Source organism: Neomonachus schauinslandi, chromosome 10, assembly GCF_002201575.2.
Source record: "Neomonachus schauinslandi chromosome 10, ASM220157v2, whole genome shotgun sequence".
Lineage (NCBI taxonomy): Eukaryota > Metazoa > Chordata > Mammalia > Carnivora > Phocidae > Neomonachus > Neomonachus schauinslandi.
The window spans coordinates 26,509,311-26,532,912 of record NC_058412.1 but is presented as its reverse complement, the minus strand read 5'-3'; the positions used below and the strand labels follow the sequence as shown (position 1 = coordinate 26,532,912).

The 23,602-nt window shown below is 40.4% G+C and overlaps 2 protein-coding genes across 25 annotated transcripts in view; one reads left to right on the top strand and one right to left on the bottom strand.

The window, feature by feature from the left end:
* Positions 1-23,602, bottom strand: part of LTBP1 (latent transforming growth factor beta binding protein 1) — a 350,994-nt gene that overhangs the window by 156,669 nt on the left and 170,723 nt on the right. For all 24 annotated transcript variants that reach the window (XM_044918765.1, XM_021697673.2, XM_044918773.1 and 21 more), the window contains 2 exons: positions 12,062-12,164; positions 7,123-7,194 (listed from right to left, as the gene is read on the bottom strand). In XM_044918765.1, the coding sequence (XP_044774700.1) occupies positions 7,123-7,194; positions 12,062-12,164 (175 nt within the window). The remainder of the gene's footprint in view (positions 1-7,122; positions 7,195-12,061; positions 12,165-23,602) is intronic.
* LOC110587424 (protein RER1) lies at positions 16,410-17,175 on the top strand. The gene has a single exon (XM_021697672.1). It carries the CDS (start codon positions 16,495-16,497, stop codon positions 17,083-17,085), a length of 591 nt encoding a protein of 196 aa, XP_021553347.1. The 5' UTR covers positions 16,410-16,494; the 3' UTR covers positions 17,086-17,175.

Below are 23,602 nucleotides of genomic sequence, written 5' to 3'. Positions count from 1 at the left end.
TGAAAATAGCACTTTAGGGGGATGGTTAAATGAATTATCCTAAATCCATTAAATATAGGTCAGCATTAAAATAATTTTTATAAGATTTAATAAAATCAGAATGTATTATCTATTAAGTAAAAAAACAGTTTCACTTCACACTTATCCATGAATTATAATCTCAAAAAATATATATATACATATGATTGGCAGGAACTACAGCAAAATGCATCAGTTTTTGAGGGAGGTTAAGGTAATTTATATTTTTATACATTTCTTTAGTTTCTAAATTTTAAACAATAGGTATGATTTATTTTACAAATAGCAAAGACAATGTGCTTGTTTTAAAGAATAGGTTTTTAAATTGGAACTTTCTCTCTTCTGAAATTGCAGGGTCTGGTTCATTTCTTAAGCATGTACTATATGCTGCTTGATGTTTTAATTATACATGAGAAGAGTGATCTTCATAAGGGCAGGAGTTGAGTCTTATTATATTCTAATATTGCTCAGAGCACCCCCACTTATATCATCATTAAATATCTGTAAAATGAATGAGTTAATGAATGGCAGATGGTTAATATATTGATTAATTCACCAATATATTAATATTGGTTATTAATATACCAATATATTAACCAATATATTGATTGTGGGCTGTTTAATTACAACAGGAAAAAAAGACAATCTTTGAATAACATTTAATTTATATAATTTATATAATTTGAAGTTTTCTCAGTGTTTTTTAACATCCTCAAAGAAAATTTATAATAGATATATACATATTAAAAACCACATTCCAATATTGGTATCTTGAATTTTAAAAAGCTCAATCCTGATACAGATAAATGTTAAAGAAATGTAACATAGAAACTTCATGCTTTGGCATTCTCTCCTGTTCCAAATAACTAGCAATTGCAGACAATTATAAAAGAAGATTAAAAAAAAAAGAAAGAAAAACCAAAACAAACATCCCAGTAAACCTGAAATGTCATAGAAATACATGGCAGTGGATGGAGCCACTGAATTTCTGGGGCTACTGTCTAGGAAGAAATATGGGCAGCCAAGAATTTAACAACTGAAGGTAAGAATCTGAAAGTACCTGTGCAGAAATGTTCTTCCTCAGCAACTGAAATCTTGCTAAACTTTTCAACATGCTTAAAAAGTTAAATGAATGAACACATTTTAAAAGAAAAGAAACAAGAACAGGTAGCTATGAAAAATTATTCAAAACCGCAGAAGTGGAAAACAGACTTAAAATTAAAAGTATAACAGATGGGATAGAGTCCAGACGGACAGAATAAAGCAAGAATTAGAAAACTGTAAGATGGAACTGAGGTGTTCATTCAAAATGCAACAACAACAAAAAGACAAAAGGATACAAGCACAAAAGACTTATTCAGAGGCATGAAAATTATAGAGGTTCCCCAAACTAGTCAGTAGGACTTTCAGCTGAGAAGCATGTTGGAAAAACAGTATCTGAAGAGATAATAGTTGGTCATTTTTCAAATTTGAGGAGAGAAACGACTGTTTGGATGGACAATACACTCTGTCTACTGAGCAAAATCAAAATAAATGCAGATATTGACATAGTGTGATAAGATGACAGAAAATAAAGGATTCAAAGAAGATCTCAAAAGAGAGAAAGAGAGATTATCTACAGGGGAGGAAAAGTATCAAAAAGAAGTCAGAAGACATCAGGATAAGATGGTCAAATGTATTGCTGGAAAACCACCTAGAGCTGTACCCCTGACCAGTCTCCTTATAGAAGGAGCTCAAAAGAAAAATATTTTCAGACATCTAAAGTATATACTTCTCAGCACCCTCATTTAAAGAACAGTGAAAGAACATCATCTTAAAATACAGATTGGCAATAAAAATACAGGATACACAATTAAATTTGAATTTCAGATAAACAAGTACTTTTTAGTATATATGTCCCAACCAAATTATTTGCTATTTATCTGAGATTCAAATTTAACTGGGTGTCCTGTACTTTATCTGGCAAACCTACCTTAAAAGAAAAAAAAAAAAAGAATCCAGAAAGTAAACAAAGGATACAAGAAATGATGCTGAATGCAAAACTTGATAAACTAGGCTAAATTCATTTAACTATTAACTGTATGGGGGGAAAAAACCTTCTCAATCTCCATTAACTATACCTTTGAAAATAACTGTAAAGTGAGGACTCTAATTCTAAATGAACCCAGCACTATGCCACAGCCACATTCTTTTCTCCAGCCAAGTAGGTTTTCTTAAAACCTGTATTTTCCAGTTTTCTCAAAGCACCCAAAGACCAGTCTTCTTCTATATGCTTACCATACTGCAGTCACAATTTTTTGTAATGATTAAGAGAAGCTGAAATAGAAGCTATAGTCCAGCCAAGCTCTTCATAACCCAAAAATCCCATGTATGGCTTACTGGTATGGAGTGAGTTGTGAGTTTCATTTAGTAACAGAGACATGCCCCTGAAAAAAAAATGTCCATTATCCTTTCTGTGTTCCAAACAAAATTTGGTTTCAAATACAATTTGGGGCACCATCTTAAAGGAGCTCCACAGTGAAAGTTTTGTACTGGGTATGATGATGCCCTAATGTATCTGTTTTGTAAATTTATTTTATTAAAGCAGAAAAACCGGTGTAATAAAATGACGCCAAGAGTAAGTTATGTGGACAGCTCTTTCATATTTGCTTTAACGGGCTCATCTGGAGTCAGCTAAAATTTAGCTAGTTGGGAAAGTGAACAAAGCAAATTGTATCCTGCTGATTCCAACTGATTTAATTACACTAAGTCCAAGGTCAGGAAGGATGTCTTATTCATCACTTATCCTCAGTCTGTAGCTCAGGAGAGCCCTGCTAATTAATGTGTGTGGATCACTGAATATTTTCTAATATTTGCAAGATTATCTATGAAAAAGGAATATACATACACTGGATTATGAAAGTGTAGACGTCTCTCACTTACATATTTTGGCATTGCCCACAGCACCTCAGCACATGCTAAAAAATGTACAAAATAATACTAGGTTGATTTTATCCCTATAGCTCATGAACTGGGTGATTTCAACATATCAAAAGAGGCATTTGCTTTTAATAAAAGACTTCCCTAAATAGATTGGTCCCCAAGTAATTTCAGAACCAAATGTATTTTTAAAACTTGGATTTATGCCTGATTTTTAAGAGCTCATTTATCTCATGACAAAGTAATGGGCAAGTGAGAGTATTCAAAATGCAGGGAAGAACGGAGCTCTAGAGTCAAGGAGTATGAAAGCAGGCATTCCTATTATCATATTCATGAGGTATCAATCCATTTAATTCTAGCGCTACATCAAACTTTTGCACAATAATCAAACAGCAAATGCTGCTCTAGATCCACTAGGAAATATGCTTGTATTGTTTGTTATGATAAATGAAGCAAATTATAACAATTCCATAATGTTAAGGGTAGTGAGGGCAGGTTTTAGAGTTCCATGTGTGTATATGTAATAAATCATTCCTTTGAAAAGATAATTGCAGCACCACCAGAGAGGAGAAAAGACCCAACTTCGAGGGCAATTATTTCAAAGCTCCTCAAATTAACTTGTGCACAGTTGGTTCTTTGTTACTGAGCCCACATTACCAAACGTTGTTTCAGGACATTAGTTCGCTTAGGTGAAGGAAATAATGTAATTCTAGTTATTAATCACTTTAATTTTAAATCTGCTTTGTAAACTGAGAAGACATTAAACTCTAAGAACAATGTGGAATGCACAAGTAATTAGTGGTTAATGGGCTCCTTTTGAAAAACTCTAGGATAACAAAATCAAAAGCTTCAACACTCTAGGAAAAAGGAGTGTACATATGTAATGTGAGAAAGTTCTATTTAATTTTGCTGACCGTTAGTGTCACAAAGGGAGTGAAATTAAGCCCTTCTCTCAAAAGTAATTTTAATAGATTATGATGAATGAAATCATATTATTTTATGAGTCAGTCTCCTCTGTAGTGTAATTTAGCGGTGCCTTTTGGAGGCACCATGAAATAGAATTTTCTATGACACTTCACTCCAGAATCCATGCCAAAAAGTATAACGCTCTTTTGCAAATATCCTCCTGAGACAAACGTAAGCCAGGATTTGGTGTTACTGACCATCAGTGCAAAGAACAAGATGGAACCATTAAGATATGCTCAATATGAACAAAACTTGCAAAAGGTCACTCCATACCAGCCATACCAGAGGAGGAAAATACAAAACAAACAACAACAATAATCAAGCAATTACTTAAAGGATTCTTCATTCTATTTTGCTAAATGAGAGAGCAAGTGCAATAGTTGCAAATTTTTACTTCCACTTCTACCATGGTATTTTTAAATACTGGTAGAACCTTGAAGCAGCTAGAAGGAAGAATATATTGGATAACCATCCTTTCTTATTACACAAAACCAAATTACTATTAATTGCTTTGACTTCTATTACTCCTCACAACAGATGGCGTGTCTTCTGTTCTAATGAGCTAGTATCTACATTAGTCATACTTCCCAGATACATACAAAATCCATAAAGGAGGCCATGTGGCACATGGAAGCAGAGGTGTTTTGGGAGTTCAAGCCTGGCCGGGCCTCTTATTATCTGTGTGATCTTGGTAAAGTTACTTACTCTCTCTGTGTCTCGGTTTTAATTGGGATGAATAATGTCCATATCCCACCCCACCCCACCCCATCCCATCCCAACCAGAAAAACAATGTACATTCTTCATCATTTGCAGTTAGGAAAAGATGACATTCTGGAGAATGTCTAACATTTAGGCACACAGGTTTACAATGGGGAAGGATAACTAGGGATCCTCCTCTGTCTGTAGTCTAAGGAGCAGGCAGTTACACCTCATCACAGGGCACATTTCAGGAAACTTCCTATCTAGGGGTTAAAATCGTGGAACAGACCAAGATGTCATTTCTTTCTTCTCATCCACAGCCTCTATCCTGGCAACAGAGTAACAATAGCATCAGACAACTGGAATGTACCTACAAAGTCACCCAACCTCATGTACTGCACAGGACAGAAATTCCTCGTAACACCCCTGACTAGCTGTTATTAAGAATCTACTGGATCACTTCCGTGTGCAGGAAGCTCAGTACTTCCAAAGGCATTTCAGTACAGTGTTAGGGAATGCTATTCCACACAAAAAGTTTGCTTGTAATTGTAAATATGCTTCCTTTTAACTCCATCCTATGGACTGGTTTTTGAAGCAACTCATAAAAGACTTGTTTTGTAGGACAGTTAATCAACCACTTATAGGCATGTTTGCATGGTAGCCATTACATCTCTCTTTATTCTGCACTTCTCCAGGGCTAAACACCCTCAGGTTTCCAGGCCCATTGCAAGCTTTGTTGACCTTATCAGCCAAGAGACAATGAACACCAAACACCCAAACCTCAAATTCAGTCTGACTGGCAGAGGACAAGATTGTTACTTCCAACAGCCTGCTCATTCTGCTTCTACTAACACATTCTAAAAATGGGCCAGGGCTTGTCATATAGATTTTTATCCAAATCCATGAAGCAGTCACTTCATTTACACTGCAGAATGTACATTCATTCATTTGACATATTCCTTCTTCCATCCATTTAATTCAATCTTCCCTCCATTTAATAGACTCTTTTAAGGATGTCTTAAATTCTAGCGGTTCCTAGATAATAATGATTAACCCATTATTCCCATGTTACTAAGGTTTACAGAGGTTTCTCAAAAAGTGTCTTGGGTGCCCTCTCCTTGAACAGTTAAATCTAACTTTCCCAATACTCTTTTACAAGAGGGCTTATCATATTTTAAGGCAAAAGTTTTTCAAACACGTGGTATACCTATGTGCATTTCAGAAGAAAATTCTTTGTTTGCTAAAGCTCTACGAATCATAAAAGTTAGATGCAATATGGAACAACTGGAGAAAATTCTCAGATAATTAAGATAGTCCATTGAAATGAGCCCTTTTAATAGGAATTAATCTATATTTTCCAACATTACCTTAATCTACTCTGTCCTATAAACACATACTGGTCAAGGATACAGAGCCCCAGACAACAAGTCAGAAAACATGTGCTGTGTTCTTGACATGGGTTTTGGTTCACTAAGATTCTTTTTTTTTTTTTTTTTTTTTTTTGACAGAGAGAGACATAGCGAGAGAGGGAACACAGGCAGGGGGAGTGGGAGACGGAGAAGCAGGCTCCCCGCCGAGCAGGGAGCCCGATGTGGGACTCGATCCCAGGACCCTGGGATCATGACCTGAGCTGAAGGCAGACGCTTAACGACTGAGCCACCCAGGCGCCCTGGTTCACTAAGATTCTTGAAGCCTCTTTATTTCAGTGTAGACATATTTCCAAGTTACTAATAATACCTTTATCCCAGACATGTCAGGGGAAATTAGGAGCATTAATTGGACATTCCACAAAGTAAGTGACACAAAATTTGCTCTCATGTATGGGTACTAAACCAGGCATTAGTAAACCTGAGTTCTAACCTTCGCTCTAGCCTCAGGGAAGTCACTTAGCAAGTCTGGGCTTGAACATCCCCATCTATAAGGTACAGACCCTGGGCTAAATGATCTCTGAGGATCCCCCTGCTTGCTCAACTCTGCTACATGGTTCAAAATAAACTGAGCAAAAGTACGTAGGACATTCCACATTTAGCTACATAGCCTTAACTGTTGCCTAGGAAATGTGTATTCACCCTGATATTTAAGACCCCATACTTCGAGGTGGCTAGCAATATTCTGATGAGAGGGGGAAAAATAAGGAACTCTCCTACCCAATCCTGTGTCAACAAGGAAGCAGTACTGCTAGGTACAGGTGTGAACTCATCTGTACCCACGCATCCGCTCACGTATGGACAGGCAGTGACTAGCGTGGAGACCACAGAGGGCTCTGCTATGTAATCTAATCTCCTGTGGATTTCAGGAAAAATTTCAGGGGAAAAAAGTTCCATGAAATTTTAAATGTTACTAATTCTAGTAACCCTACACTAGAACTCTATTTCCTTACAGCTAAATTGAGTGAGCAGGAGGTAGTCACTGTTATGACCTTCACACACTGGGCTAATGAGCAAAACATGATCAAACAACTCAAATTCCTAAAAAGCCAAAACAATGAAGTCCACACCAATGAATTCAGTTAACCTTACCTTGACAAAAGGTGTTGTTAACCCGCTTATAACCTTGTAGACATTCCATCATTTGGTTATATCCATGATAAGCTGTAAGGAGAAATAATTCTTTGTTACATGTTTAAATTCTTACAGTCCTAAACTACCAACGTGATAACCTAAGCCACCAAAGTCATGAGTGGTCTGTCTTATTCATTTCTAAGATACCCAACTCAACATATAGCAGTTTCTTTCACTTATCCCTGTTTTTCAGTATCCTTCCTATTCTGCAATAGATAGAGTCCCAAGTAGTTGTCAGCAAATCTTGATTATGTTAATCCAAAGAATCATAAGACTATTTTATATTTTCTTCCAATTAGTGATTATTTATATTACAGAGGATCTATTCCTCCCCAGATGATTGGCTACAGGCATTCGAATTTTCTTATAAGTTGGAGTGAACATACATCCTGGCCTGCCTGGGACAGCCCTGGGTTGAGCACTCTATTGTACTCTCACAAGTGGCCCAGTTCCAAAAATAAACTATATGCTCACCTAAATATTGGCTCACATATGCTGGTAATGAGGGATTATTACTACTATGAACCTGAGAAGAATAGAAGATGAAAAGAGGAAGCCAGGCAAGGAGAAGGGCTGCTGTGATCATCGGTATGGTTCATCACCCTTAATCTACTCTTTTCACCAATACAATGGAATTGTATTTGGTATTAATTAATTTGGAACTGTATTTGGTATTAATTAATTTGGAATTGTATTTGGTAACAGCAGCATTGTATTTTCACCAATACAATGCTGCTATTACCAAATAACCAACAAAACCCCATTCACGGATTCTGGCACTCTTAACTGAGACCCAAGAGACTTCTTGGCATAATGGATACAGCATAAGTTCAGGGACCAAGCAGTTCAAATCCTGGCTCTGCCTATCAATAGCTCTGCGACCCTGGGAGACAAGCTTTCCGGCTTTCAAATGGCAATTCTATACAATGGGAGTATTCACAACTACTGAGCAGGTCAGGGCTAGTGTGGAGTTTAGATATAATTTATGCAAAATGCCTACCACCATGCCTGACAAAACCACTCACGAGATGACAGATGTCTTTATTTCCTCCCATACGGTATTCTTTCATTAAGATCATGAGCAACAGAAAATGGCCAATAATCAAAACAGGATGGATGGTGAGACCACTAAAAAGACCTGAACAAAGAGTAAAGAGGAAAAATTCAAAATGAAAAGGAAATTTTCTCTCAGAAAACAAAATTGTTTTGCCCCAACACATGCTCTTTACTCTCACCACTAATGGAATGTTCCCTTCTCCTTCTTCACTTCCTTTCTTTGCTATATGTCCCATCTCTTCAGATCCTTCTGAATTCTAAGAAAAGGTTATAGTGAGGAGTCTTGGAATGGTGAGTTATAAGGAGGGAGAAATTGACATGTGGGGAGTCACCCCATTCAAGCTCCTTGGCCACGTAACTAGTCTTCCATAGAATGGAGACTCTCTGGAGCAGGATGCCTACAGAGATCTTGGGATCTCTGTGAACTCTTCAAATGAAAAAGAGAGGATAACTTGTTTAAAAAGTTTCAACAGTCATCTACCTCGAGGCAGAGAGTCAGACCAGATGATCTCTTCAGGTCTTCGTCAGCTTAGGATTCTATGTTAATTTTCTTCTAAAAACTTTTAAAGGACCAGTGACTTGTTCATGCAAAGTACATTTTTAAAAGACTACAGAGTATTTAATGAAATCATTTGCAGATTTAAAATTAAGTTTTCACAGTAAAAACTGATCAACAGTGAAAGGTCTTTCTGTATGTGGCTAAACAAAAACTTCAAACATTAAATAAAAGCCATTTGAAAACTGAAGTTTGAACTACTTCAAGTGAAAATTAAAAAAAAAAAAAGCATGGAACACAAAACCATAGCATATAAAGCCAAGGAAAGTCTGCTCTCTTCCAAAAAGAATATGATTTAGAGAGTAGTACCAACCAAGGAAAGGAAAGTTTCTAAATGACACAGGAAGAATGTGACCCTGAGTGTGTTTCTTGGGAGTGAGTCACTTAGGACAGCACAAACAAAGTAAATGTCAAGATGTTAATAGTTTACTTTAGTCATAATCCACATTGCCTTTCCTGAAATGAAATCAATCGCTTGAATTTTATACATTACATGAGCCAACATGAATTTTTTTTTTTAAGATTTTATTTATTTATTTGACAGAGAGATAGAGAGAGAGCACAAGTAGGCAGAGAGGCAGGCAGAGGGAAAGGGAGAAGCAGACTCACCACAGGGAGCCCAATGTGGGGCTTGATCCCAGGACCCTGGGATCATGACCTGAGCTGAAGGCAGCCGCTTAACCGACTGAGCCACCCAGGCGCCCCCAACATGAATTTATTTTTGTCAGCATTTAGTCAAAAGTGATAGCAACTTTGTGCTTTCACATTCTCCTTAATTACTAGCACTAAAACATAGAATTAACAAAACCATTTAAAGCAGTGAATTTATGCTCAGAAAACACAATTCTAAATAAAAACAACAGAAGGTCGGGAGTAGAGGTTAGGGATTAAAAAACAAGAATCTAGGATTCTCTTTACCCCTAACTTCTGTCCCTCTCTTTCAACTTTGGGATTGAGAAAATGGAGGAAAGGGAAGCAGTTAAGCAAAAACCACAGAAAGAAGGAGGGATAAGAAAAAGACATAAGATAAGAGAAAAGATGGAACAAGTATTTAGAGAACATGAACTTGGCCCCAGAATAAAGTTGGAAGAACTGGACTTCTCCTTCTGCAGTCCTGAGACTTAGAGGTGGGAAACATACCGTCCTCTCCACAATATTCCTACAGACAAACTTACACAGTATATGAGGGATAAGCCATTAAAAGAAAAAAAAAAAAAGCTTTGCTTTTTCAACATTTTAGATATAGACTCTTGTTTCATGATACATATGACTCAACAGCAAATGACTAAGCTGGGAGTCAAACTCAGGTCTGTCTAGCTCCAAACTCCATGCTCTTTAAATCATATCAAATCTCTCCTGGATATCCCTTTGGTCAGGTTGCCAGAATAATTTTAGGCACATGGATCTTTCAGTGAGGAGGGACTATAGCACTCAACCCACTTACTGGAAATCCAAATTACCAGTCATTATTGAATCAGCATAAAAAGTCCAGAGGGGACATTCTCAGTAATGAAGGTCTTCATTTATGTGATCTTTCCCTAAATGAAGAATTCACTAGTTGCAGGAAATTTTAGTGGGTGTTTTCACAAATTAGTCCTCTAAGAAAAATAGAAGAAGTATCAACAAAATGAAATTTTAGGCATTATGTGTTTTAATAAGCAGTTCTCAATTGCCTTCTTAGTAATTTTAGGGTTCCGTGTTAGAAAACACATAAGTTTGAGAGACAAGGAGGTCCAAATGAGAGGCAATGAGACAATTATTAATTTGCTTTACTATGATGGCAGAACACTAGTACATAAAACAAAGCTTTGGAGCAGTGATTCCAAGATGGCAGATTCTAGATTGAACAGAGGTGTGAAAGGCAATTGAGACTATCAAATCAACAGGTGCTTAAGAAGAATGAATAAAGAGCACCTGGGTGGCTCAGTTGGTTAAGCGACTGCCTTCGGCTCAGGTCATGATCCTGGAGTCCCAGGATCGAGTCCGGCATTGGGCTCCCTGCTCGGCAGGGAGTCTGCTTCTCCCTCTCCCGCTCCCCCCTCTTGTGCTCTTTCTCTCTCTCACTCTCTCTCTCAAATAAATAAATAAAATCTTTAAAAAAAAATAAAAAAAAAAGAAGAATGAATAAAAATTACCCAATTGAAGCAAATGAGAAATTCCTTGCAACACAAAGTGTAAAACACCTACTATAAAAATCTTCAGCTATATAAGGCAAAGGAAGATGACTAAGGAAAGTATCACTTGCTTTTGGGGGAAAATGTGATAAATATTAAAAGAAAATCAAGTTACCTCTGTTTTTCTAAAAAATCTCTATTAGGAATCAGCCAGAGTTAATGCTATATTCAAAAACTAAAAATGTTAACTATAATTGGGGAAAAAGTAACAGAGACTCACAAATCTGGATTTACTCAATCAATAGGTCCTAAAAACCAGAATATATAGACTAACCAAAACATGTATCAGTATACATTCAAGTCATTGAGAACTGTGATGGTATCAAAAATGTGGTGACTGGGGCACCTGGGTGGCTCAGTCAGCTGAGAGTCCGAATCTTGGTTTCAACACAGGTCATGATCTCAGGGTCCTGGGATCCAGCCCCATGCTCAGTGGGGAGTCTCTTCTCTCTCTCTCTCCCCCTCTCCCTCTGCTTGTGCCCCTCTCCCCACATGTGTGTGCGCAAGTACATGCGCACGTTCTCTCTCTCTCCCTCAAATAAATAAATAAATCTCAAAAAAAAAAAAATTAAAAGTGGTGACTGAAAAGGAGAAAGTACTGTATCCTAAGTGACTGTAGACTTATTTTTAGAGGTCAGCAACCAATCATTTTTCCATTTTAGCCTTTTTTTTTTAGTGAAATCTGAAAACTTACACTATAACAAACTTCTATTGTGGCTATTAATAAAAATTTCATTTAAGGAATTTAACCTAAGAAATAACAGCTTTACTAACTTTTTATCAGTTTTTGAAACATTTACCATTTTTAAAGACATCTTATTTTCTCTTCACCTAAAGGAAAAAGAACCTCGTTTAGTGTACTGCCCTCTTAAAACACTTTTTAAAAATAACTGGAGAAGGCAACTGAGAACTGCTTATTAAAACACAGAATCGACAGGAAATCTTTCTTAGACCTGAAGCAAGGTTTCTGGAAATGCCAATTATAGTGCTATGTTCTAGAATTCAGTAAGAGTTCTCTGAAAGTCTAATGCTAGCTCCACATCAAAACAGTGATCATAAGGCAACAGATATGCTACATTGACATTCAAAGGAATGATGAAACATCACTTACATGGCTTCTTGGGGCATTTCTGGCATTTGTTAAAGCCCCAGGAGGTACCCACAGTTCCACAGCAGTCCTCCTGCTTTGAAAGGCCAGGGAGCGCCTTGCCACACTGCAGTGATGAGATGTGAAATAGGAGGGTTAATTGAGTGCAAGATGCCCAGCCCTAGAGCACTGCTGGGCTTCCCGGTCACATTACAAAACAGTTCCCTTGTTATCCACACAATTAGAGAGGGATAAAAACAAAAACAAAAACAAAAAACCCCTCAAACTTTGAAACAAAACACCAGAACCGAATCAATACGACATTAATGAACAAGCATATTTCTAAGAGCTTCTTGGCATGTTGAGAGTCTTAAGAAAATCTGTCACTGCTCAGAGCACTTCATAAAACATACGTTTCCAATGCCCCCCTCTTCTGTTTTTTTTTCCCTTAAGAAGAATCTCAACTCAGGGTGCCTGGGTGGCTCAGTCGTTAAGCGTCTGCCTTCGGCTCAGGTCATGATCCCGGGGTCCTGGGATCGAGCCCCGCATCGGGCTCCCTGCTTGGCGGGAAGCCTGCTTCTCCCTCTCCCACTCCCCCTGCTTGTGTTCCTGCTCTCACTATCTTTCTCTCTGTCAAATAAATAAATAAAATCTTAAAAAAAAAAAAAAACTCAACTCAAAAGTTCAACATAAACTTTTAAAATTTAGTGTAACTGCTGGAAGCTCTGCTGTGGATCATCAGGGAACAGAGCTGTAAGGGTGTGGGGCAGGTGTGTCAACCTTGAGAAAGTGGCCCAGGTCCCATCTACAAGAGGCTTTTGGTCTTCTTATAACCACCAAGGCCTTGGCAGGAACAGGACAGGAGAGGGCCGGACAGGAAACGATCACTGGCTCCACCAGATCAGCTTTGGCAGAGATGAAAGCCCCACACAGCCACGTGGTCTGAGCCAGGGAGGTCAGCCAAGTTAGGAAGGGGCTGGCAGGGTTAAGCAAAGGGAGAAGAATGGGGAGAAGAATGGGGCTTACAGTTGTCAAATATAAAGACCCATCTCCTCTCCTGATAAATCACGGGAGGTCTGAAGAGGCTGAGAGGAAGGGGCCTGCAATCAGACTAACCCAATGAGGTCAGGAAGGGCCTAGGCAAACAGATCCTACTCTGTGTACCCACTCTGAGGCCATCTGTGCAAGAAAGGCCACGTGGCTCTCCATCGACACTTTTGTCGGCTAAGCCCAGAATCCACACCTGAAGGGTCATTCTGCCTTCCTCTGCCTCAACCTCTGAAAAGTCCTCCAAACAGTTTCCAGTGTCATCTTTCCAAAGACGAATCTGATGACATCACTCAACTGATTAAAAACCTTCCGTGATTCCCATAGTCTGAAGACCGCAGACTCCCTGGGATGATATACAGGGTTCTCCCTACCCTGCCTCAGAGAAGATGACTTTCCCTCTGCCCCCCTCCACCTCTCTACATCTAGCCTTCGGGCACACTAAAAGACTGTTTATTTTCTGAACAAATGTCTTTCCAAGAGCTGTCTCCTTCCTCTGCTAAGCCCTATACCCCTCCTTTTCCCTTTGCCTGGAGAAACTTTACCCAGTGAACTCCAGCTCTGAAAGGCTGTCATGGCGAAGCCTCCTGTCTCCTCAGCTTCAGCGAGCTCCTCCTTTCTCTTCCCCCCACAGCACACTACACAGATCCACTGCCTCCGCTACGCTTTTTAATTAAATGCAGATGTATCTTACGTATCTTTATATCCCAATACACAGTGCCCATGCTCAATAAATTCTGAACGAAGGAAAGAGCAAACAATCCAAGGAACTAAGAAACAACCCAGCTGCGGTCCATCCAGACAAGCAGTGGCTCTGTGAAAACCAGGAAAAGGTAGCAAACACACCCAGGCTAGTGAGCGCAACACGGTGACAGAGTCTGGGCAGGTGGTGACCCTTAGAAGGGCAGGGGACGCCAAGCACCTGGCAGGCCTACGGGTCCAGGCAGACAGCATTCTGACAGAGGCTGTAAGTGACTACAGGTCCGAAATCATAAAACAAAGCCAGGGAAGGCCCGGCACAGTTAATGAAGGTTTAGTTCCATCCTAGTTCTGAAGTCCTTAGGTTTTTGTGGTTTTTAGTAAGATTTTGACAGGATGTTGTGTGCTCTCGAAGACAGTAAATGATGAGGGCTTGGGGGGTGGGGGAGAGAGGGCAGGGAGATGGGGAGGAACGTGAACACACCAACAAATAAGAACCTGACAGAAGAAAAGCATACAGTGGCTGGGTTCAGGTCGTTCCTGGACTCCTTCGGCTCAGTCACAGAAGGCTTACATCTGAAAGAGGAAGCAGGAAGAAGGAAGAGAGAACTGTGCTACAGGTCTAAGACTGGAAACCAGCGATGATGTTGAGAACACAGAGGTCTGTCTCCACTGCTGCATTCTGCTGCCAGGGTGCCTCCTGTTCATTTCCAGTTTTATCAAGACACCAGTGTACCTCAGATGTAGATCATTCTTGTACCAGACTCTTCAGGTTCTTCTCTTCATCAAGGAAAACTTTCAACACTTGGGGATTTTATATGCTCAAAATTTTAGTAGCAGTTAAAATCCAATTTTCACCTCAGATTCCTAGAATGTTTTATTTGGTAGGGTAAAAATAAATCATCTCTCTCTACCAGGCCTCAGAAAAGGTACAAGATTTTCATTACAGGATTCGGGCTGCTTTATCCCATGGCTTTGTTTTTGCAGGTCCAAGGCCAAGAGCAGCACAAACCATCCAAATCGATTAAATAAATGACGGTGTAGGTGGTACCACGAAACTGTGTGTTCTTCTCAAAATTGGGCCTGCACAAGATAATAATAGGCTGCAAGGGATGAAGTCAGGCTTATAACAAGGCACAAAGTCTCACACATGCCCCTTGAGTTAATTATGAAGAGGCTTCCATGTGAGCCAGAAAAGGCCTGAGAGATCTTTGTGGCCACAGGCAGGCTCTCACACAAGAGATTACACCTACCACCATGAGGTCTGACTTGGATGTAGGAAGTAGCCAGAGGAAAAAGAAGGGGGAAGAGGATCTTTTCTCCTCCACACTAAAGGTCACTTTGGGGAGAATCACGAAGAACAGGAGGAGTTAGCATTCTCATGCTTCTTCATGAGACACCATCCCAAGGACCCAAGACGGGCTCTGCCCAACTGCATTTTTATGCCCAGATTGAGGTGATTTTTGACAAGTTAAAACACAAATGGAATTTCTCCTATGTGACTCATTCACCACATTTTCAGAGAAAGCCTATCTCTCATTTCAAGGCATCTCTTATGTATAAGCCATCCAGAAGAAATGTACTAAAAAATTTACAACCAATATTTAGCTATCTCAAGCCAGAAAGAAAAATCTATCCTGTCAAATGAGCGTTGTGCTGGAGCTCCTCAAAAACCTCACCCACCCTCGGGCTGCACACCGGGGACACTGTTACTCCACACGTCCGTGCTAGGTTCGGCAAAAGCACGACCCACCTAGAGCAGCAAGCAGAACAGTGCTGGTTCTGATAACCAGGTCCTGTGAGCCACAAGCGAAGAAAGGAGAGGCGAGACTCTCCTCATCATGGTATGACCATGATGGCGGAATTGAGATATGTTAAGCAAGCTTGTTGGCCGAAGCCAGGTGCATGATAAAGGGATGAGCAGGACTAAAGGCCACAGATCAAAGGAAGAGAGGATTTATGTCATTCAGCAGGAAACCTTTTTGACAGTGAATGCTCCTCAGCCATGGAAGATGCTGACATCTTCACTGGGAGCAGAAGCTGGAGGCCCACCAGGCAGGAATGTCCAGGATATGAAGTGGGTGACTTCTATGGTTTCTGCCAGGTCTGGGGTTCTGTGTTCAATACCTACTGATAGGTCACATTACTTGATTTAGAAAAGGCAAATTACGAGACACTGGAGCCAACCTGAAGAACTTTTGTTGCTCTCACATCTGTGTCCAGGACTGTGTCTGGGTAGATGCACTCCTAACCATCTTTTTTAAAGTCTTCCTTCCTTCCTCACATGAGTCTCTCCAGAGATGCTCACCCCAGGCGGAGCTTCCTCCTACAGGACTTATGTAAACTAGACAGAAAAGAGAAAGACATAGAGCTACCCCCAGCCCCAATTCACCAGTGCACTGGCCATGATTCTTAGAAGACTGAGTGCAAGAAAATAATTCAGGGACCTTTCCTCCCTCCCTGTATCAGCACTACGTCTCCAAAGGTAAAGCTATTCAAGAATTGTTACAATTGCTCCATGAATAGCCGTGTTTTACCTTTTATAACACAAAATTATCACACGCGATGGCACGAAAACCTTTAATTTTTAAAGTAATTGTTAAGAATAAACAGACTGTGGGTGCGAAGCGCCGGCGCGGCCGCCTGCCCGCGTCCTCCTTCCCGCGGCCCTCGGAGACCGCGCTCGGCCGCAGGGAGCGGCGAGTTACAGAATGTCCGAAGGTGACAGTGTTGGAGATTCTGTCCATGGGAAACCTTCTGTGGTGTACAGATTTTTCACAAGACTTGGACAGATCTATCAGTCCTGGCTAGACAAGTCCACGCCTTACACAACCGTGCGATGGGTGGTGACACTGGGCCTGAGCTTCGTCTATATGATTCGAGTTTACCTCCTGCAGGGCTGGTACATCGTGACCTACGCCTTGGGGATCTACCACCTCAATCTTTTCATAGCCTTTCTCTCGCCCAAAGTGGACCCTTCCTTGATGGAGGACTCAGATGATGGCCCCTCATTACCAACCAAACAGAACGAGGAGTTCCGGCCCTTTATTCGAAGGCTTCCAGAGTTTAAATTTTGGCATGCGGCGACCAAGGGTATCCTCGTGGCCATGGCCTGCACCTTCTTTGAGGCTTTCAATGTCCCAGTGTTCTGGCCCATCCTGGTGATGTACTTCATCATGCTTTTCTGTATCACCATGAAGAGGCAAATAAAGCACATGATAAAGTACCGGTACATCCCGTTCACGCACGGCAAGAGGACGTACAAGGGGAAGGAGGACGCAGGCAAGACGTTTGCGAGCTAGGTGCTCGGCCGGACCCACCACAGAGTCTGAGGACGGTTCTGAGCCATTGTAACAATGCCTTCTTCCTTCACATAAAGTAGTTGATTTCGAGGGAGTCGAATTTTCTTTTTAAAAAGGAGCTTCAGTGATTTGTAACTGAAATATCAGGTTCTTGAAGAAACTGACATTTAAACCAAATTGCATTGATTTATTTTTCAGTGACATTCAAGTGTTCAAACGGACAGAATTCTAGTAAACTGCTGCCTGGGCGGACAGCCTGGTGGAGGCGTGGGGAGGGGCGGGCGGTCTCTGTTGCTGGGCGGCCATGGAACAGACCTACACGGAAGGAGCCGGGTTGTGCCCCAGCTGCCCCCACCCTGGACGCCCGTGGCCACATCACCCAGCTGGAGGATGATGCTAACCTGATTCCTGCGTGTTGGAAGAACATTTGAAAGGTGGTTTCCAAGTAACTGGGGTTCTAATGCCAGTTTCCCACTTCCATCTCACCAGAGATGTTTAAGTTGGTGTCTTATAATGACTCAAAACTTTGTTCTTAATTACCATGATTGCTTTTGAGGGCCTGGAATTATAAATATATATATTATATTTTAATTGTTTGGAATTATTTTGACACATTTGATACCTGAAGAGTTGTTTTTGATTAATTTGAAGTTGTTCTCATGCAGTGGCCCCTTTACAGAAACAATGGGCAAGGGCAGACCAGTTTGTGGGTTTTCACACACGGCTTCTCACTTTCTACGGGAAAACAGAACTCTGACCCGCATGTCAACTTTTTTGATGTGATAAAAACAAATACTCGTAAACATTTTACTAAGTGACTTTTTAATTCCAACTTTATTAAAGACAGTGTCCCCTTTAAAAAAAAAAAAAAAAAAAAAAAAAGAATAAACAGACTGTGGAATAATGTACTTTTCTAAATCTTGACCCGGCTGAGAAAACTTCAGACTTCAACCTCAGTTTTGAGGTACTACATTGGCACTTTCTTGATCCTCAAAGTTAAGCTGTGATTGCCCTTGTTTTTAGATCTCCCTATAAATACATGAGCAGGAATGATAGTTCAAAACTTACCATTTGGCAACCAAGGCCCGTCATTTTTGTCCATTAAAAACTCACCACTGGAGATGCTCCAGAGATGAATGGTAATTTGAGGAGGTTGTGATAAATATCGGAGCATGGCTTCATAAGATTTAATTTTCATGCCTTAAAATTACTAGTACCCACAGTATCCTCATTCTAAGAGTGTTTGCTGTGTTTTGCCGGGATCTGGGGAAGGAAGATCCAGTGGTGGGTAAAAGAAGAGGGTGCTGGATTATAATTAGCAAACCTGGATCTAAATCCCCACTCTCTCTCAGGAGCAGTGAGATGTTCACCAGACTGTCCAGCCTCTCTGGGCTAATAATGGGACAATGGGACAATAATCCCAACAGCAAAGGATTGTGGCGAGATTAAATGATGTCTGTCTGCCCTATCCCTTCAGCTCCTGTGCAGGGACTGGAAAAAAGTGACCCTTAAGATGTGTTGTGCATCAGGACATAGCATTCAGTAAACAGAGCGTGGGCTGAATCCTCGTCTGCCCTCTCAGCTGGTGTCCCGTGTTGAGTACAACCTAGAAAATGTTCAAGAGCTGGCTATCTGTTAGCTTCCTAGCATACATTTATTAAAACGGTTCAGATATTCCACTAGTAAAAGGGCCACTCGATGGAGATGGCCACCATGTCAAGGACCTACTATTTAGTTTTCCTATTTAAGACATTTTAAAATGACAATATCAAAATACTCTTGGGAATTATCATTTATCACACGTACAGAACTCGTTTTACTTTGTGATCAGGAACCATTCTATAATAAAGCATAAAATACTGAGTTTAAATAAAGAATGTTTTCCCAAAGAGAATAAGGGACTGGAGCCAAAAAAAAATACAACTTAAAAATGTTGAAGTGATACAGATTTTTTAAATGCACTGAAGTAAAACATGAAAGAACAGAGAAGGCTGACTCACTGCAACTCTTGCAAGAGTATGCAGGACTGTGTTTAAGCAAGAGCTGAAACAAGACAGTGACTCAGCCGCTGGACTAGAGAGACAGATTCCAAAGAGATGGAGCAGCTCTAGCTAAGCCCAAGACTGACCACCAACTGGGAGAGGACCCAGGGGCAGGTGGGTGGGAGGGGAAGGGTGGAGGAAGGCAGGCCAAAGACAGAGGAACAGAGAGAGTGGGTGGGGAAAGTCAGAGAATGAGGCAGAGCTGAGCCATGGAGAATTTTCCAAATTTGGGATTCAGTTTGTGGTTAGGTACCAAATTGATCAGAAGATAGTTTCTTTTCCCAAAGCAAAAAGTTTTGGATTGCTTCCAGGGAAATATCTGGCATCTTTGAAGTAATGGCAAACACAGAAATATTGATAAAGAGGAGGAGAAAGAGAAGGAAAAAATTGTTTTTATATAAGTATAGTTTTCTACATCTGCAACTTCCCCTCAAGAGTAAAAAAGAGGGGCGCCTGGGTGGCTCAGATGGTTAAGCGTCTGCCTTCGGCTCAGGTCATGATCCCAGGGTCCTGGGATCGAGTCCCACATCGGGCTCCCGGCTCAGCGGGGAGCCTGCTTCTCCCTCTGAGCCTCTCCCCTCTCATGCTGTTTCTCTCTCGCTCGCTCTCTAAAAAATAAATAAAATCTTTAATAAAAAAAAAAAAAAGAAAAAAAGAATTATCAGCATAGAGTATATTGTTCATGGGGGAGTGGGGGGAGGAAGAAATTACATTTAAAGTCAACATGAAAGGTTATCAGAGGACCAAAAAAAACCCAAAATTGGATAATTATTAAAGGACTAGTAGCAATACTTCTCCTCAAGGAAAGAGCACAAGGGAGGTTTTATTTTTTTTAAAGATTTTATTTATTTATGTGAGAGAGAGAGATCTCGTGTGCGTGCCCATGAGCGGGGTGAGGGGCAGAGGGAGAAGGAGACTCCCTGCTGAGCAAGGAGCCTAATGCAGGGCTCCATCCAGGGACTCCAGGATCATGACTTGAGCCAAAGGCAGACACTTAACCAACTGAGCCACCCAGGTGCCCCACAAGGGAGTTTTTAAGTTCAGCACAAAAAGAGCTCTTTCCCCAACAAATGCTATCCCCCACAAAGCACACACCCAGGCATCTCTGTGTCCATTAGAATTGGTGCTCTCTGAAGGTGAAATTGACCTTTCCACACAATCACAGTCCCTGTGGACCAAGTGAGTAGTGTAAAGATGATCCATAACAGAGTAAATGGTAAGAGCACAGCTTTTGAGGCTGGACCAACACGGGTTGACGTTGGCTGACTTGACCAGTTACCACATATATTATTACCACGGCAAAACTCTCAACCTCTCATTGCCTATATTCTCCTCTATAAAACATAACTAAAAATGCCCATTTTCACAGAGCTCTCAAGAGGACTGAGACAATACATATGAGACAGTTAGATGGCCAGCATGCACTAGGCTCACAATGTTAGATCCCTTTCTCCAGGACCCTCACCTAGAAACCCGGGTTGATTTAACAAAGGACTAAGTAACCTAACAATTATTCAGTATACAATGTCCCAGATTCAATTTATCAAGAAAAGAGATATAAAAATAATTTAGATACAGAAATGTGAAAAGAAGGGGCGCCTGGGTGGCTCAATCATTAAGCGTCTGCCTTCAGCTCAGGTCATGATCCCAGGGTCCTGAGATTGAGCCCCGCGTCAGGCTCCCTGCTCCGCGGGAGGCCTGCTTCTCCCTCTCCCACTCCCCCTGCTTGTGTTCCCTCTCTTTTCTGTCTCTCTCTCTCTGTCAAATAAATAAATAAAATCTTTAAAAAAAAAAAAAAAGAAATGTGAAAAGAAAAAGAAGATATTACAATTTTGCTAAAAATGTTCAAGTTTTCACAAAAGTGCTCTGGCTAGTGAAAAAATAAATGCTCAAAGAATAAATGCTATGGAAGATTTCTAACTGTATGGATTTCATTTTAATTCTCCTCAAGAAACACATGATGTCACTGAATTACATAATTCAACCAGTTAATATCAATGTTCAAGTAGCAAATTTCACTTTGGGGACATCCAGATCCTTTTGGTCACCCACCATGTCTTGGTGCCAAAAGATCAAGACCATGAAGCCAAAATAGCAGAGCCCACTCTGCACCTCTTGCCTACAAGCACCCAGGGCTTAGTCATAAAACACTGCAGAACATGGAACTCACTAAAACAGGTCCCAGAAATATATCTGTCCTTCTAGGTTCAGCTGGTGTTATACACTGAATATGTGCCTCATCCCCCAAATCCCTATGCTGAAGCCCTGAGCTCTAATGTGATGACACAGGGAGGTGGAGCCTTTGGGAAGTAATTAGGTTTATTTTTATTTTTTTCCATATTCATATAACTTTTATTACAGTATATTGTTATAATTGCTAATCTCTTACTATGCCTAATTTATTTATTTATTTTTAATTAATTTTTTTTCAAATTTTTATTTAAATTCTAGTTAGTTAACATACAGTGGAATACTGGTTTCAGGAGTAGAATTTAGTGACTCATCACTTACATATAACAGTGCCCATCATAAGTGGCATTTAGTGCCCTCCTTAATATTCATCATCCATTGAGACCATCCCCCGCCCACTCCCCTCTATCAACCCTCAGTCTGTTCTCTAGAGGGGAAGTAATTAGGTTTAAATGAAGTCATGAGAGTGGAGCCACCATGATGGGATTAGTGTCCTTAGAAGGAGGGGAATGAAGACAGAGCACAGATTCCCTCTCTTTCTACCACGTGAGCACATCAAGAAGGTGGGTGTTTGGACACCAGGAAAACAGCCCCACCAGGAACTGAATCTGTGAGCATCTCGATCTGACTTCCAGTCTCTCCAGCTGTAAGAAAGTAAGTTTCGGTTGTGTAAGCTACCCGGACTACGGTATTTTGTTATGGCAGCCTGAGCCAATGTATACAGATAGCAATGGTTTCTTGTGAATACTCCATGTCCAAAAGAGATGGCCTAAGAGCCAGGATGAAATAGTACAAAGAACACTGAAGTAGGAACCACAAAGCTCAGTTCTAGTCCTCACCAACCGCAAAGTCAATACCAGACATGAAGTAAACTAATTCACTTCTCTGGACTTTAGCTTCCTCATCAACAAAGTTTTAAGGATGCTAATTCTCAATGATGTGCCTACATTCTATGATTTTATAAAGGCTCCAGTGCAGAGGTAGAGAATAACCAGGGAGCTAGGAGTGGAACGGTTTGCCATGTCAGGGAAATCCTATGAAGGTCAGTGTTCCTTAAATGTCCCCTGTCTGGCCAGATGGATACAGGACATTACATGATGCTGCCTGTTTGCCAGTCCTAACAGCACACCCTGGCCTAGATCAGTGTGATCAGTGATAATCAGTATGGGTCTCCTCTTCCTGACCCTACTTCATGCTCACCCCTTTCCTGATAGCCAGTATTCACAAAAAAAAGGTAGCTCTGTCTTCCTGAAAATAGTCTCAGCTCTTAAACAGCTATTTTCTAGATTATAGTAATTATAACGAATTGCATTGTGATTATCAAGAGGCAAAGTATCAGAAATTATTCAAGATAGTCATGGAGATGCAGATTTTGCATATCTTGAGCTGTGACCCATTATAAAGTCACGTTATGACTGATCAACCCATACTGCATGGGTGTCCTGTAAATTATCCCACCTATGCAGTTGAGATGTTCATCTCCATCCAGAGCTAGAAGATCTTATTCCAACGTTCTGGCACAAAACTGAGGTTTTCTGGCAAACAGAAGCTCTACCCTCAGTACTCTAAATTTGGTTGAAGAATGTGAATCCCTTTTTTGGAAATCCTGGACTTCTTTTCGTAAAAACCAGAATGAGGTCCCTTACGGGGAAAGTTCTAACTGTATATAATGGGGTGGATTCATCCAAACTTCTGTCACAGCTCTTCTTTATTCCTATCATCAATCTTTTTCACTATGATACAAACACATCTCCACTCCGGCAAAGTGACTTCTGCCCATCTTCCAAGCTAAACGGAGTTCCTGTAGCCTCTGGACCGACCGTGGCCCCAAACTAAACTGGAAAACCTCGGGAGAGCTCTTCAGTGTCCATGCACTAGAACATTAAAATATGTTTATTTCTATGTGCCAGTAGGAAAGAGGGTCCAAATATCTAAGCCTATCATTAATGCAACTAGAGCAACATATGTGATCAACTTGTCCTAAAAGCCTGTTGTCATAAAGGAGAATATCGTACGACAGAGCACTGGCGGTGTAACAGGCATTGTCTCATAAGAAGAGGAAAACGCTTAAATACTTCCAGATTTTCTAAAAGAACTTGTAAAAAATTTGCTTTGGCTTGAGCAGAACATTCTTTATAGGCAAGGTTTTTTTTTTTTTTTTTTTTTAATCCACCCAGCTTTCTTTTATTAGAGTAATTAAAACAATGTTAGGCATTTGGGGTATCTGATACAACCATAATCCTCTGATATTTCAGGCTATTGATTTTACAAAATATCTACTGTGA